At 50.4% G+C, this 15,073-nt stretch overlaps 1 protein-coding gene across 3 annotated transcripts in view; it reads right to left on the reverse strand.

Moving 5' to 3' along the window:
- Positions 1–15,073, reverse strand: part of Armc9 (armadillo repeat containing 9) — a 133,424-nt gene that overhangs the window by 11,860 nt on the left and 106,491 nt on the right. For all 3 annotated transcript variants that reach the window (XM_026786155.1, XM_005361765.3, XM_026786154.1), the window contains 2 exons: positions 12,276–12,391; positions 5,739–5,875 (listed from right to left, as the gene is read on the reverse strand). In XM_026786155.1, the coding sequence (XP_026641956.1) occupies positions 5,739–5,875; positions 12,276–12,391 (253 nt within the window). The remainder of the gene's footprint in view (positions 1–5,738; positions 5,876–12,275; positions 12,392–15,073) is intronic.

Genomic DNA, 15,073 nt, shown 5'->3' on the forward strand with positions numbered 1-15,073 from the left:
CCCCTAGGAGACAACAGGGCCCAGTACACACCTGCCCTGGAGCCCCCTAGGAGACAACAGGGCCCAGTACACACCTGCCCTGGAGCCCCCTAGGATGTTCTTTCCTGGGCTGGGCTACACAACCATGGAAGAACCGACCCCAGGCCTACATGTGCTGGCTCCCAGGCCCTGATCTTCACAGACCTGGGCTTATTAGCCCTGCAGTTTGGTATCTCATGGGCAAGGGGCACAGTATGGGAGGGCTGCCCCTTCCTGTGCAGCCGCCAGTCTCCTCTCTGCCTCTGGGGAAGCCAGCCAATAGTCATGGGACTGTCTCCCTGGCCTGTTCACATCTCTACACAAGGCTGGGAGGCATAGTTTTTGTTTGTTTTGTTTTTTGAGACAGGGTTTCTCTGTGTAACAGCCCTAACTGTCCTGGAAGTAGGTCTTGTAGACCAGGCTGGCCTTGAACTCACAGATCCACCTGCCTCTGCCTCCCAGTGCTGGGATTAAAGGAGTGCACCACCACCTAGTCAGTCTTTTTCATTTTCTCTTCTTAGTTCTACACTAAGTATAAAGGAACCTATCCTGTATTTCCTTTCAAATCCAGACCGAAAAGTTTTTATTGACCCAAACAAGAAATCCATTTCCAATATGGAACCTAAAGGGTAGTTTTGTTGCCAGTATGTCTGGGCCTAGAACTTGCGGCTTCTGACTCTCTTCTCTGAGGGGCCAGGGCAGGGCTTGTCTGCAGTCGCTGAGCAGTGTGCTGGAACTAGGACCAGGGGACAAAGGCTCAGCCTACTGCATACGATCTGAGTGCCTACTGCATACGATCTGAGTGCACGCACACCAGGCACTGGCTCTACATGGGGAAAACCTCCACTCCCAGCTTTCCAAGGTTACCACCAGGCCAGGAAAGACCTCTAGGCCCTGGATTTCCTGAGGTCTGGGTCCAGGGACAGCACAGTGACAGCAGGAGAGAGGAACAATGGTGAGCTCCCGGGAGCCCCTGCTGAGGCTTTTGTTCCATCCTTCCTGTGATGGTAAATCTTTGTTGTTGTCGTTTATTCTTTTATGGGTGTATGTGTGCGCCCGAGTGTATGCATGTGCACCATGTGAACACAGGAGCCTTCAGAGGCCAGAAAGAGGCACACAGACCTCTGGAACTGGAGTTTACAGGGGGTTGTGAACCGTCATGTGGATGCTGGGAATCCAAGCCATCTAAGCCAGTCCAGTCCAGTTTTGTTTTGTGTTTTTGAGACTGGGTCTCCCAGGCCTGGAACTCACTATGTAGACCAGGCAACCGCGACCTGCCTCTGCCTCTCTAGGGCTGATATTAAAGATGTGTCCTCCATACCAAGCTGATGGTTAGTTTCTTCTTTTATTTTTTTTGTAGTTTCATAAGATGTATTTATTCTTACTTTATGTGCATGAGTGTTTGCCTACATTTATGCATGTTTACCACACGTGCACCTGGTCGCCAAGGCCAGAAGAAGGTGTTGGACACCTTAGAACTGGAGCTACAGACAACTGTGAGCCAAACCTAGGTCCTCTGCCAGAGAAGCAAGTGCTCTTAACCACTGAGGGATCTTTCCAGCCCCAGTTCTTATATTTCAGTTGCCAAAAATCTTTTATTGAATGGATAATTATAGAGGCTATAAAATTTAAAATGTTTTCCCCATTTTTGACAACCGATGCCTCTCAGAATATAGTTCTATAGGCACATGAGTTTTGTGTTTTCGTAATTTCATAAAGCCATGATGCCTGGCATTTTGGTTCACATTTCCAGGGCCTGCTCACAAGTGGAAGGTCCCATGTGGATAACTGTAGGTCTGCTCATGAAGTTCACAGGCTGAACTCCCACAAACTGCAAAGCAGAGTGTAAGGGCTTGTGAGCCAACCTGTTCCTGTCTCAGTGCACAAAGTGGATGCCGTTACCTGGGCCTAAAATGAAGGTTCTGCCTTGTTGAGAGGGGTCTCCTTGGAAATCAAAAAGTGGGCTAGCTACTGCCTGCCACAGGCTCTGACGGCTTCCCAAAAGCATGTTGGACTTTATGTGGGGGCTCTGTCCTGAGGAGGAAATTTCTTCATCTCTTTTCATTCCCAATCTTTGATAAATTTCTCTCTCAGGATCAATACAGAGACAAAGTCTCTCTGCGTAGCCCTGGCTGTACTGGAACTGGCTCCACAGACCAGGCTGGCCTTGAACTTGGAGATATGCCTGCCTCTGCCTCCCGAGTGCTAGGATCGCCATTGCCTAGCTCTGATGGTGAGTTTTATTACCAACCTGACAAGTCTAGAATCCTGTGGGAAGGGAGTCCCAATGCGGGCCGTGTCTAGATCAGGTGGGCCTGTGGGCGGGGACCCTTGATTAATAGGAAACCTGTGGGTGGAACCATTCCCTGGGCAGGCTATCCTGGATGGTATAAGGATGCAGAAAAGAAGTGAACACTGGCATCCATGCATACTGACTGCCCTCTGCTCTTGCACGTGGGTGTGATGTGACTGGTTGCTTCCGGTTCCTACTGCCTTGACTTCCCCACAACGATGGTTTGTAGTCAGAAACTGTGAGCCAAATAGGCCCTTTTCCGTTAAGTTGCTTTTACCCAGGTATTTTATTGTGGCAGCCAAGGCTGCCCTCTTCTCTTGTCCTTCTCCCGGCACAGGGCACACTATAGATTCTGGGGCCCCACCTAAGAAAAAGGGCCCATGGACAGAGCCAGGATCTGGAGGAAAGGGCATCACCAGCACACACAAGCAGATACTGGGGAGACACACTGGACGGGGTGCCTCGTCCGCAGTGAGTCTATTTCAGACAGTGCTGGGCACCTGAACCCCGCATCTGCTCACTCTGTGTGATTTTTTTTTTTCAAAGGTGAGATCTCAGGACACAGCCCCAGCTGGACCTGAAATCCACTTGCTCTGTAGGCCAGTCTGGCCTTGAACTTGCTGCAACCCTCCTACCTCTGCTTCTGAGTACTTGGAATACAGGGCCTAACTGGTGTGCGGTTGAAACTCAAGTTATGTGCTGGTGACTGGGGAAGAACTTTCCTCAGGCCGACTGACTAGTATCCAACGGGAAGAAATAAAACAGTGGACAAGATGGGGCAGGGAGAGCTCAAACCATCATTCCCTCAGGCCAGGGCTGATGAGAGCTAGATTCTCCTTAGACCCCATAAGAAGGGGCAGCGGTCAGTGGATTAATTGACATTAGTGTACTCAGGGGCCAGGTGGCTGTGGATGGGCCAGGATGCAAGAACGGTAGAGGAGAGGTGAAGTCTACACCAGGCGTAGAACAAATGCAAACCAAATGCCTCAGTATCAGAGGCCTGGCTAGCAGATGGTGACAGAGATGGGCTGAGGCTCAGTGTAATGAGACAGACGCAGAAGTGGGGGGCAGCGGAGAGCTGGGGACCCAGACTGGCCAAGTAATCAGATGGGTTAAGGAGCTGACTCTTGGAAGACCATCCCAGCACTTGGAGCAGGCTAGCAGGGTGTGCTCATCCGGAAGAAATGGCTACCCCAGGGTCTGGGGTGCAGCTGCTGCCATACTAGGCGGAGGCCCTGGGAACTTCTCCTGACTACCAAGGCGGAGTGCCCCGATGGAATTCATGGAAGAAACTGGAATCTGTTAGGGCTGAAACGAATTCACATTCGCTTGCTTTCCTTCTCCATCTGTCTCTGTCCCCCTCTCTCTCCTCACCTTCCTGAACAGGATCTGTGTAGTCCTACTGCCTTCGCCCTGTGGAGTGTCCTGGGATGACACACCAGTACCACTACACCCTTAGTCAATATCAATATTGATTGTGGCAGCTGCCACCGGCGCCACCTCGTCATTTCTACGCACAAGCTCGAGTACCCTGGACCCTAACAGCACCATGACTCTATATGAAAGACAGGAAGGGGTGCTGGTGGTGTGGCTCAGTGGTAAGGCAACCTTCCTGGCATGTGTGAGAGACCTCATCCTCTGCATCAGCAGGACCAGCAGACGCCCTGGATGGCCCAGCCCATCCCTCACGGTGACGTCACACCTAGTGAGATTTACGACTAACTGCAAACGCAGGCCAAATAAACCAGATAACCACTGGCCAGTGACTTGGCAAAAACCTCTGAAGATGCCATAACCAAAAGGACCCTTGAGTGTCCCCCTCACCGCAAGCCATAGGGACCTCCCTTGGGCTCAGTCACTAGCGGGTTCCTCAGTGTCTGGGCACAGGAACCTTTGACAGATCAGGTCCTCCTGAGATGGCATTTGCTATTCTGTGGCTTTCCCTACTGGAATGGAGGTTAGAGTCTCATCTGGCAATCGCAATCCTTGCAATTTCCTTCTGAAAATTAGAAAAAGAAATACTCTGTATACTTCTGATCCAAATGCTTTTTTCTCCCCTCTGGCATCTAAAATACACTTTCAAGCCCCACCAGTTTCAGTTTGACTCTACTTGACTGGGTCATTTAAACTACATCCCAGCCCCAGGGCTGTTTGTGTGTCTAGCTGCACATTCTGATGCCATGGAGCCTGCAGACACATGGCTGTATGTACCCTCAGCATGACACTCGGGGTTGCTGGAACCTGGTCATGCTGTATTGGGATGGTTTAGATAGGTTTGGGAATGTCCCCTGAGGTTCATTTGGCAGTGCAGAGGTGGTGACATCTGTAGATATCAGGTCTAGGGCATGGCGATTAGGTCATGGCCGTCTCACCTCCTAGGGAGGGTGCTGAGGCAATCATGCTGGGAATCTCATTGGTCCCCTCAAGAATGACTGCCATGAAAACAAAAGAGCCAGCCTGGCACCCTTGGATGCTGGCTTCTTGTCTGGAACGCCCATCACAGTGCTGTTGACCATGCTGTGATAACCAATGAGGCCCTCGCGAGAGGCTGAAGCAATGGAAACACCGGGTCTTAAATCTCCAGTTTCCTAAACTGTGAACTAAGTTAACTTATTCTAAAGTACCCAGCCCCAGGGGCTGCAGAAAGAGTTCAGTTGGTAAAGCATTTGTTCTGAAAACACGAAGACTGAGTTCAGTGCCCAGCACCCACAGACACACCAGGGCACAGTAGTGTGCACATGTGATCCCAGTACAGGGGAGGGAGAAACAACGACCTTTGGGGCTTGCTGGTCAGCCAGCCTAGCTGAATCAGTGGGCTCCAGAATCAGGGAGAGACCCTGCCTCAAAAAACAAGGTAGAGGGCTGGAGAGATGGCTCAGTGGTTAAGAGCATTGGCTGTTCTTACAGAGGTCCTGAGTTCAATTCCCAGCAACCATATGGTGGCTCACAGCCATCTGTCATGAGATCTGGCGCCCTCCTCCTGTGTGGGGACATACATGGAGGCAAAATGTTGTATACATAATAAATAAATAAATCTTTCAAAACAAAACAAAAAAAACAAGGTAGAGAGAGACAGAGAAAGACACACAATGTTGACCCCTGGCACACATAAAATGAAATATCCAGTCGTAGGTATTTTGTTATAGCCATGGAAAGTGGACTAGGCCAGATAGCAAACTGAGCTGGCTACGCCGAAGTCTCCCATTAAACCAATTTCCAGGAGCTGCTAGATGTGAGCGGTAGACACACTGCTTCAGCAGGATCTGAGAGACAAGCCCGGCACCCCTCTGTCAGTGTGGACTTCTGTGATCCAGAACAGTGGCTGAGGCCAGGCTGCTTCCTAGGAGCAGACATGCACCAGCTGTTACTTCACTTGGATTCTTGAACAGGGAGCTCAGGCCCCGCTCTGCACCCACAGGGTTCTTACATGGAGAGGGTGTGCCACGCCCAGCAGCACTAGGTTTGCCCTCTTTGCGGATGTCTGGCTGAGTGGCTGGTAGGGCCTGCAGGCAGCTATGTCTGGCCTGTTGGGCATTCTGGGGAGAAACGAGGTGGTCGCCCAGCCTGCAGAAAAACATGAAACAAAACAAACAATAAATACAGATAGCAGGGAGGTAGCTGAAGCAGGGTCTCTCACGGACCCGGAGCCCACTGATTCAGCTAGGCTGGCTGGCTTGGTGGCATCAAAAAGAGATGCAGGAGGTGGCTATGCCTGGGATTCTTTTGGGAAACGGACATTTTAAAACATACTTTTGTTAGTTTTGCCTTTTGAAGTTAAACAATTGTTACATTTATTTAGTGTGCGCCTGTCCTGTGTGCCCACCCCACGGCACATACACGGAGGAGGTCAGAAGGTTGCTTGGAGCAGTTGATTCTCTGCATCATCTGAGAACCTGCTGACGGAACTCAGATCATCAGGCTTGGTGGTGAGCGAGAACCTTTACTCGCGGGACCAGCTTACCCACCAGCTTTTTTTTTTTTTTTTTTTTTTAAAGATAGGCTCTCAAGTAGCCCAGGCTGGCCTTGAACTCATCACTTGGCTGAGAACTGCCTTGAACTTCTGACCTTCCTACCTCCCTCCTCTAAGTGCTGGGGTGAGAAGCAGAGCCTGGATAAACCACCTTGTTTGTTTGTTTTGTTTTGTTTTTGAAACAAGGCTTCTCTGTGTAGCTCTGGCTGTTCTGGAACTCACTCTGTAGACCACAGTGGCCTCAAACTCACTGAGATCCTCCTGCCTCTGCCACCTGAGTGCTGGGATTAAAACCTGTGCCACCACTGCCTGGCTCTGCAGAACCTTTTTAAAGTGTAGCGACAGAGGCCAGCAGGACCTGTAAGGTGGCAGCTGGACTTCATGCCTGCTAATCCCCTTGTGACTTCACAGCACTCCAAGGGTTAGCATGTGTTGAACACACCAGTCCATCTCAAGAGCTGCAGGTTGCTCAAGGCCCCTCGTGTTTCCACCAAACAAGGCACAGAGCACTTCTCAAAGGATAAGGCTAACTGTGACATCCTGTCACGTCAGCCCTGAAGAGAGGCAGGCAAGCTCACAGCTGAGACAAGTGATGCCTGTTGCTGTACTGGCCCCATGTTGAGGAGATGGATGGCAGTTTCCGGTCCAGCTGACCCTGAGAGACAGGCAAGCACTCTGGGGGCTCTGTGCGTCACCCTGGACAGACAGGTCTCTAGTTGTGTGTGTGACACTGGTCCAGCCGACCCTGAGAGACAGGCAAGCACTCCGGGGCTCTGTGCGTCAGCCTGGACAGACGGGTCTCTAGCTGTATGTGTGTGTGACAGAGCACTCACTCAGCAAGCAGACATGGGCCATGGACTCAGCAGGGGCTTTAGTGAGTCACAGCTCGATGACAACGCCGCCTGCCTAGGGTCACATAAGGGAAAATGACTGCCGATCAGTATCAGCTCCTCCGGTTCAACAGAGACAAGGAGACGCGGAACCATGCGGAGAGACTTCTCAACATGGTGCTGGGCCTGCAGTGAGTTAGAAGTGGGCCACTCAGCCTCTAGCTCGGAGCTGCAGTTTCCTTGGGGGCCAGGGAGGGAAAGAAGGGGGCAAGGTAAAGAGGAACAAGAAAGATGTTTAGATTTGAATCCTGAGGGAGACGAGGAGCCAAATGAAAAACAAAAAATGACATTCTGTGTTAGAATTCCTCTATAGTGATCTTTATTTATGTTTTAATAAATAAAGCTTGCCTGAAGATCGGAGGGTAAAACTAAGCCACTAGAGGCTAGGCAGTGGTGTCACACACCCTCAATCCCAGGATTTGGGGGGACAAAGTCAGATGGGTCTCTGTGGGTTCCAGGTCACCTTGGGCTACACAAGATCAGTGCAGAAACAGATCCTGGTGGTGGTGGCTCACACCTTTAATCCCAGTACTAGGGAGTCATGTCTTTAATCCAGCACTAAAGGGGAATATAAACGGGAAGAGACAGGGACTCGGGGCTCAGTCTGCAGTATCCCAGCCTTGGTAAAGGTAAGACTTCTCTAGTGGCTTGGCTGTTTTGCTTTTCTGATCTTCAGCCTGAACCCCAATATCTGTCTCCTGGTTTTTATTCTTCATGCTACAGGCCCTCTGTGGTCCTGGTGGGATAGCAGGAGAGAAGGGTGGAAGGTCAGAAGGGAAAGGTGGCTCTGGTGAAGGCCCAGAGGGTAGAGGGCAGAGGGCAGAGGCAAAGAGTGAAGGGTGAGTTCTGGCTGGGCTGTTGCAGGGGTCCATGTCAGTCCCTGAGGTACCGGCTGAGGCTGTTATGCTGCCCCTGTAGACACTGGCTGGGGTGCTCTGAGGCACGTCTAGTTGGGCTGGGGTGCTATCAGTGAGTAGGAGGGGGTGAAGACCCCAGACTGGGGCTCTAGACCCTATCCAGAACCCAACACACAGGAGGAAGCTGGGTTATGGCAGAAGGCCAGCCCACTGTGTCGGGGGACAGGGGTGGGACAGTCACTGGGAGGTAGCTGGGTTAGTAACTGTGCAGAGGGCCCTAAGGGTGCCAAGAGTTGGGAACTGTAAAGTCACCTGTGATCCTTGACGTCACTGAGCATTCAGGAGGAAGTCCAGACTGGTGCAAGTAACCAGAGAGCACCTAAGTGTACGGGAGACTAAAGGAAGGAGAAGCTGGGGAGGGACAGAAAGGGGCAGTAAGTGTCAAGATGGAGCAGAGGGCCTCCAGAATCCAGGAAGGTCCGGTAGGCCGACGTGGAGAGGAGCCATCTCTGCGAGGCACAGCCAAGACAAGGCTGAGAGAGGTGGAGTCGTGTGCCTGTGTTTACCTCAGCCTTTCCGTTCTTGATAAAACTTGATAGTGCTTATCAAGAAGAAAATTAGGTAATACAAAGGATGTGTAGAACAGCCCCTATCACAATATCCACAGTGACCACTTCGCGGTTAAATCGGTGTTTAAAAAACTGGCTGGGAACGCGGCTCAGTTGGTACGCAGCCTGCCTGGCAGCCTGCCTGGGGCCCTGGGATAGATCGCCAGCACTGAGTTAACCAGGCATGCTGGCACAGGCCTCTGACCTGGCACTTGGGAGGGGGAGGCAAGAGAACAGACACATGACGGTCGTCCTCAGTTAAATACAAGCTACCTGAGACCCTGTCTCACTGTGGTGGAAGTCTTTAAGCCCAGTCCTAGGGAGGCAGAGACAGGTGGATCTCTGCAAATTCGAGGCCAGCGTACTCTACTTCCAAGCCAGCCAGGGCCGTAGAGTGAGAACCTGTCTTAAAAAACAGGGCACGCACCACCACACCTATTTCGTTTGGTTTTTTTTTCGAAAGGGGAGAAAAAACAAAAGGCAAATATAAACTCCAAAGAACCTGGACCAACGGGCCAGTCTGGCTCTTTACAGTTGGCCCGTCATCCCACTTTACAGTTTGCTTTTGTATTCAACACCATATTATCACATTGTGAGGAGCTACGTGTCATCAACTATTCTTAATGCTCCTACGTATTTCCAATACTGTTCATGACCATAGCTTGGTAGCCAGCCTTCTCTACTGGGCATGTCGATATTTCATCATAATCACTACGGTAACAAGTACCCTGTGCGGGTCTGGAAATTACAGGGTAGAGCCAGTGACCCAGAAAGCCCCAGCCTCTTGAATCTGTGAAACACACATTAACTAAGTGTCCCCAGGAGGCCTAAGATTCTGGATTTGTCTGGAAGCAATGCAAGGTTACCAAGGGGTCATGGTTGTGAGCAGAGTCAGATTCCTTGAGTGTGAATTCAAGAAGCAGAGGTAGGAAGTCTAACGACCACCGTCCCTCAGGGCCCTCAGGGGGCTGCAGGTTTTCTGAACACTGTCACAGCCTTAGGTCACACCAAGCCGATCTCTCCATGTCTTTTCTTGTTACAGGATTTGTTCTGAGTGCTTCTGAGGGTAGGCGTCATAGCTCACTTATTTTTGGGTCCCTAGGACTGAGTTTACACCCCATCAGTCATAGAAATGAAAACAACGTTGAACTTGGAGGTGGTGGGGTGGTACACACCTGTATTCCCAGCACTCAAGGGGTTGAGGCAGTGGATAGTGAGTTTGAGGCCGGCCTGGGCTATAAATGAGACCCTGACTCACTTCATTCTGGCAGAGGGACGTAGGGGTAGCCACTAATTCATGGAGGGGGGGGACAGCAGATCCAGAGGTGCTGGAAAAGCATGCCCAAGGACAGGTCACCTGGCCCAAGAATGAACAGTGCTCCCTGGTCAGTGTTAAATTTGTTAGATCCACGGTCACCTCTGACTGAAATGTCCTTCCAGCATGGCTGCCTTGCTGTGAAGCCAGGGCTTTAGTTATTGTCTAAAAGTTGAAGACTGTTTTCTTTCCCATGCCCAACAGGCATTTCATCAGTTCCTCTTGCTCTTCTGTCCCAAGGGACCATTTTAAACTAGGCTGACCAGTACTCATCTCTTGCTATATTCCAGACCAAGGCAGAAACCCCTCAACTGTGAGTGACGCACCGGAGGACAAGGAAGGCATGGTGACACAGTTCACACTACTGGAAGCTTGGAGGTGTGGTCAAGTGGTTGTTCCTACCTAGTCATCACAGCGTGTGCACATACGTATGGGTACAGTGTGACATTTCAATACACAGACGATACACCATCACACCAGGGCAACCGGCACATCTAAGAGGGTGTTCTTATTCTTAGGAGGTTTATGCTGAGGGTCTGGAACCTTCTTTTAAACAGTTCAGTAAGAAAAAAAATGAAGAAACAAAAAGCTGTATAGGCCAGGTATGGTGGTACAGGACTGTGAGGCTGTCCCTCGGCCACACAGCAAGTTCAAGGCCAACCTGGACCATGTGATACAAAAGGAAGGCCAGGTTGGCGGAGCACACCTTCGATCCCAGCCCTAGAGAGGCAGAAGCAGATGAATCTCTGGCTAGCCTGCTTTACGTAATAAGTTCTGTGTCAGTCAGTGATTCATAGTGAGACCTTGTCTCAACAAACAAAATATAAAACAAGGGTCTGGAAGGCCGGGTGTAGTGGCACAAGCCTTTAATCCCAGCACCCTGTGAGTCTGAGGCCAACCTGGGCTACATAGTGAGTTCCAGGGCATCTGGAGCGACACAGTGAGACCCTGTCTTGAGAAAACAAAACAAACAAGGGTCAGGCAAGATGGCTCAGTAGTTGGTGCTCGCTGCTCTATCAGAGGATCAGGATTAGCGCCCATGTCGGGTGGTCGCAATCCCTCGAAACCCCAAAAAACTGAGAATCCGCTGCTCTTTTCTAGTCTCCGTGAGCACCCCCACCTACACAGAAGAAGTGAATCTCTTAAAAACAGGACAAGGGTATTCGTAAAGGCTGTGCTGGACACACACAGAGAGCAAGAGCGAGAGAAAAGGCGATGTGAACGCCCGAATTCCTTTAGTGGGGTGTTCTCTCAGCTCTACTGCAGGCTGTGCGCGCGAGAGAGAAAAGGACACAATATACTTACCTGTGTATCAAAAATTAAAAACCGAAAAACAGAAGCACAAGGGAGCTAGCCAAGCAGCCCCCAGAGTGCTGACCTATGGCGTGGGAAGTGTCACCCAGCAAATTCCAGAGGGCAATAAAGCCGGGCAAGAGCAGGTGTGGACACTGAGTTCCGGAGCTGTGGCGCGGAGCTCACACGGACAGGTATCTCCACCCTCGTGGCTGCTCAGTGCCTTCTGGTTATCATAAGGTCGCCGCACAGAACAACTGGAAATGTCAAACTGTCCAGTGATAGGGGCTAAGGAAAACACGGTGTGGTTATTAGGAGAAGGCCACTACTGGCCAAGTGGGGAACTGCAGGCTCCCAGCCAGCGCGCTAGGACTGTTCCTGCACACCTGGTTATAGTTTTCCCGGTCCAGGAAAAGACAGGGCAGGCAGGGACTGGCAGCTCAGCCCCAAGCCTTTCAGGAGGCCCAGAGGCCCAGGTGACCTGACTGAAGTTCTATTTTTCTGTCAAGAGGTAGAGACCAGGCTACAGAGAATGCAGTGCCTGGCAGCTAGAAAACGCACATGGCTGCTTTCCCTATCTGTTTTTCCTGTGCTGGGGGGTAGAACCCAGGGTCCGTGCATGCCACGGGCCACATAGCTGCTCTTGTCTAAAGCAGAGCTGCGACACTCCAGTCCCAGCACTGGGCCTGGTGCTGAATGAACACCAGAGGAATGAACGCCAGGGCAGGAGTTCAAACCGGCTGAATCGGCCATGGCTCAGCAGCTTCCTTCTGAAATGACCCTGGCCAGCAGTGGTCTTTGGAGGTAGCCCTAGGGTTTTATAAAGTCACATACTTCTCCTGAAAGAAGCCTAAGTGTGTACGGGGATATAGGACCTCACTTGATTTTCCTCCAAAACTCCTCAAGCGATAAACAAGGAGAAAGGCTTTCCAGAAAGAACACTTTATTGTGTACTTTAATATATATTACATGCAGTTAACCAAAGCAGAGCGTAAGAAAATAGACTCCCATTTCCTGTATCCCAAACTTACACTGGGCACCCCGTTCTGTGGCCACCAGGAGTGACGGGCCGCCGCAGGGGCTCATCCCCACTCCACTGCACGCTGGCCAGGCCTTTCCGCCGTGCCTTCCCAGTGTTGGTCATGATCTGGTGGAAGTAAGAAACAGGTTTGAAACAGTGTGTCCCAGCTACCCAGAAGCTGAGTGGATGAAAGGGGAGAGGTTTCCAGGGACATGAACTTCCAGGCCCAAGGGTACCTGTATTCCTGGCACTTAGGATGCAGGAAGATCAGAATTCAGTTATGTAGCAAGTTTGAGGTTAGCCTGGGCTACATGAAATTCTGTCTTAAAAATAAGTGGGGGTGGGGTGGGGGAGATGGTGTAAGATCAGAGTTCAGATCCCAGCACCCACATAAAAGCTGGGCAGACGGCCGGGCGATGGTGGTGCACGCCTTTAATCCCAGCACTCGGGAGGCAGAGGCAGGCAGATCTCTGTGAGTTCGAGACCAGCCTGGTCTACAGAGCTAGTTCCAGGACAGGCTCCAAAACCACAGAGAAACCCTGTCTCGAAAAACCAAAAAAAAAAAAAAAAAAGCTGGGCAGACACAGTGCCTAGCTTGAAGTCCTAGCTGAGAAATACAGACCAGGGATGCCGGGGTAAACAGGCTAAGGAGAGCAGCCAGATCCCAGAGCTCTGGGTTTGGTGAGAGATCCTGCCTCAGTTTCCTCTCTCAATAGGTGGAGAGTAAAAAAGGAAGACATGTGATATTCAGTGTCAACTTGTGACCTCCACATGCACACACACTATATGAACACACATACGTGCACACACACCATGTGCCAAAAAAGAAAAAGGAAAACCTAGAAACAATAATGAAAACCAAATAAGAGCCAAGTGGTGGTGGTGCACGCCTTTAATCCCAGCACTCGGGAGGCAGAGGCAGGCGGATCTCTGTTAGTTTGAGGCCAGCCTGGTCTACAAGAGCTAGTTCCAGGACAGGCTCCAAAGCCACAAAGAAACCCTGTCTCGAAAAAACCAAAAGAAAAAAAAAAAAAAGAAAACCAAATAAACAAAAGGGGCTACATGAGAGGGTCTGCGCTGCAGGCTCTATGGGAGCACACACGTTATGAGGGGAAAGGAGCCTTTCTAGCTATGCATACAATCACATGTAGCAGCATAAAACTTAAAAAGGCACAGGAAGAAAAAAACAGGTAAGAACAGTAGTTACTGTAGGCTTTGAAGAGAACTGAATTTTTAAAGGTGAGAAGGGGAGGAAAACCAGGCAGATTCCATTTAAAAAAAAAAATCAACATTTTAACCAGGTGGTATAAACCTGTATAAAGCCAGCACCCGGGAGGGAGGCAGACAGTGTATCTCTGTAGGCTAAGGGACGGCCTGATCTACATCCTCTCTGCTATGCTAGCTAGAATTTGGGCCATCCCAAGGAGCTGAGAAACATATCCAGTTTAAGGTTAGCCTGGGCTACTTAGTGAGACTGAAACAAAACCAGTAGTTAAGCTACTAGATAAGGGGCCAGTGCCACAAAGACTTCTTCCAGCCGAGTCTGAGGCTCCTGCTGGCTCGCTGTTTCATGGGAGACCACCCCTCCCAGAGCCTCCCATGGGGTCAGAAAATAAATCACTTATTTGTTTTTTGGATGCTTGAAAACAGGACCCGGCAATGCATCTGGCACGCGGCGCAGGGACCATTCACTAGCCATTCCTTAGGTCAGAGCTGCCCTCCTGTCTGCTGGGCCCGCACAAGGACACCCAGGGACTTCTCAGTGGCCCTGCCTGTGCTGCATCTGTTGATGAGGATGCACTCTTCAAGCTGGATCCCAAGGAAATGCCTAAGGAGCTTCAGAAATTGGCAAAGGGTGTGGCTGGACCTCTAGACCAAGAACAGCTCCATCTGGATTACAGATGGAGGCTCTGCCTGAAGGAAGGTTCTCCCAGGGCAAAATGTGTTTTTTACCATGATAAAAGCGATGTAGCATATGACTTACACAGTCTACCAGTGGTAAAGGTTGGCCAGGCCAGGTGTGCTGGGAGGCCAAGGCTGGGGCATCTCAAGTGCCAGGCCAGACTGGGGTGTATAGTAAGAGCCTGCCTCAAAATATTAACAACAAATCAAAACAAAACAAAAAAACTGAACAAGCTGGGAAGTGATGGTGCACATCTCTAATCCTAGCACTCAGGAGGCAGAGACAGGTGGATCTTTGTGAGTTCAAGGCCAGCCTGGTCTACAAAGCGAGTTATAGGATGGCCAGAGCTGTTACACAGAGAAACCCTATCTCAAACACACACACACGACAAACAAAAAAAGAGAAATTACAGAATCTGTCTGTCTGTCTGTGGTGGTTTAAAAGAAAACGCCCCCACAGGCTCATAGGAGAGGCACTATTAGGAGGTGTGGCCTTGATGGAGGAAGTCTGTCACAGGGGTGGGCTTTGAGGTCTCAGATGCTCAAGCCTGGCCAATGTGTGTCAGTCTCTGTTCTGCTGCCTGTGGATCAAGACACTGAACTCTCAACTCCCCTCCAGCACATGTCTGATTGCATGCCGCCATACTTTCTGCCATGCTGATAATGGGTAAACCTCTGAAAAGCAAGTCAGCTCTAACAAAATGTTTTCCTTTGTAAGAGTTGCAATGGTCATGGTGTCTCTTCACAGCACTAGAAACCCTAAGACTGACTATCTATCTCTATCAATCCATCTATCATCTCTCTCTCCATCTATCTATCTATCTATCTATCTATCTATCTATCTATCTATCTATCTATCTTGTATGTATGTATGTATGTATGTATGTATGTATCTATCTATCTATC

This window comes from Microtus ochrogaster, linkage group LG4 (assembly GCF_000317375.1).
Source record: "Microtus ochrogaster isolate Prairie Vole_2 linkage group LG4, MicOch1.0, whole genome shotgun sequence".
In the NCBI taxonomy this organism is placed as follows: Eukaryota; Metazoa; Chordata; class Mammalia; order Rodentia; family Cricetidae; genus Microtus; species Microtus ochrogaster.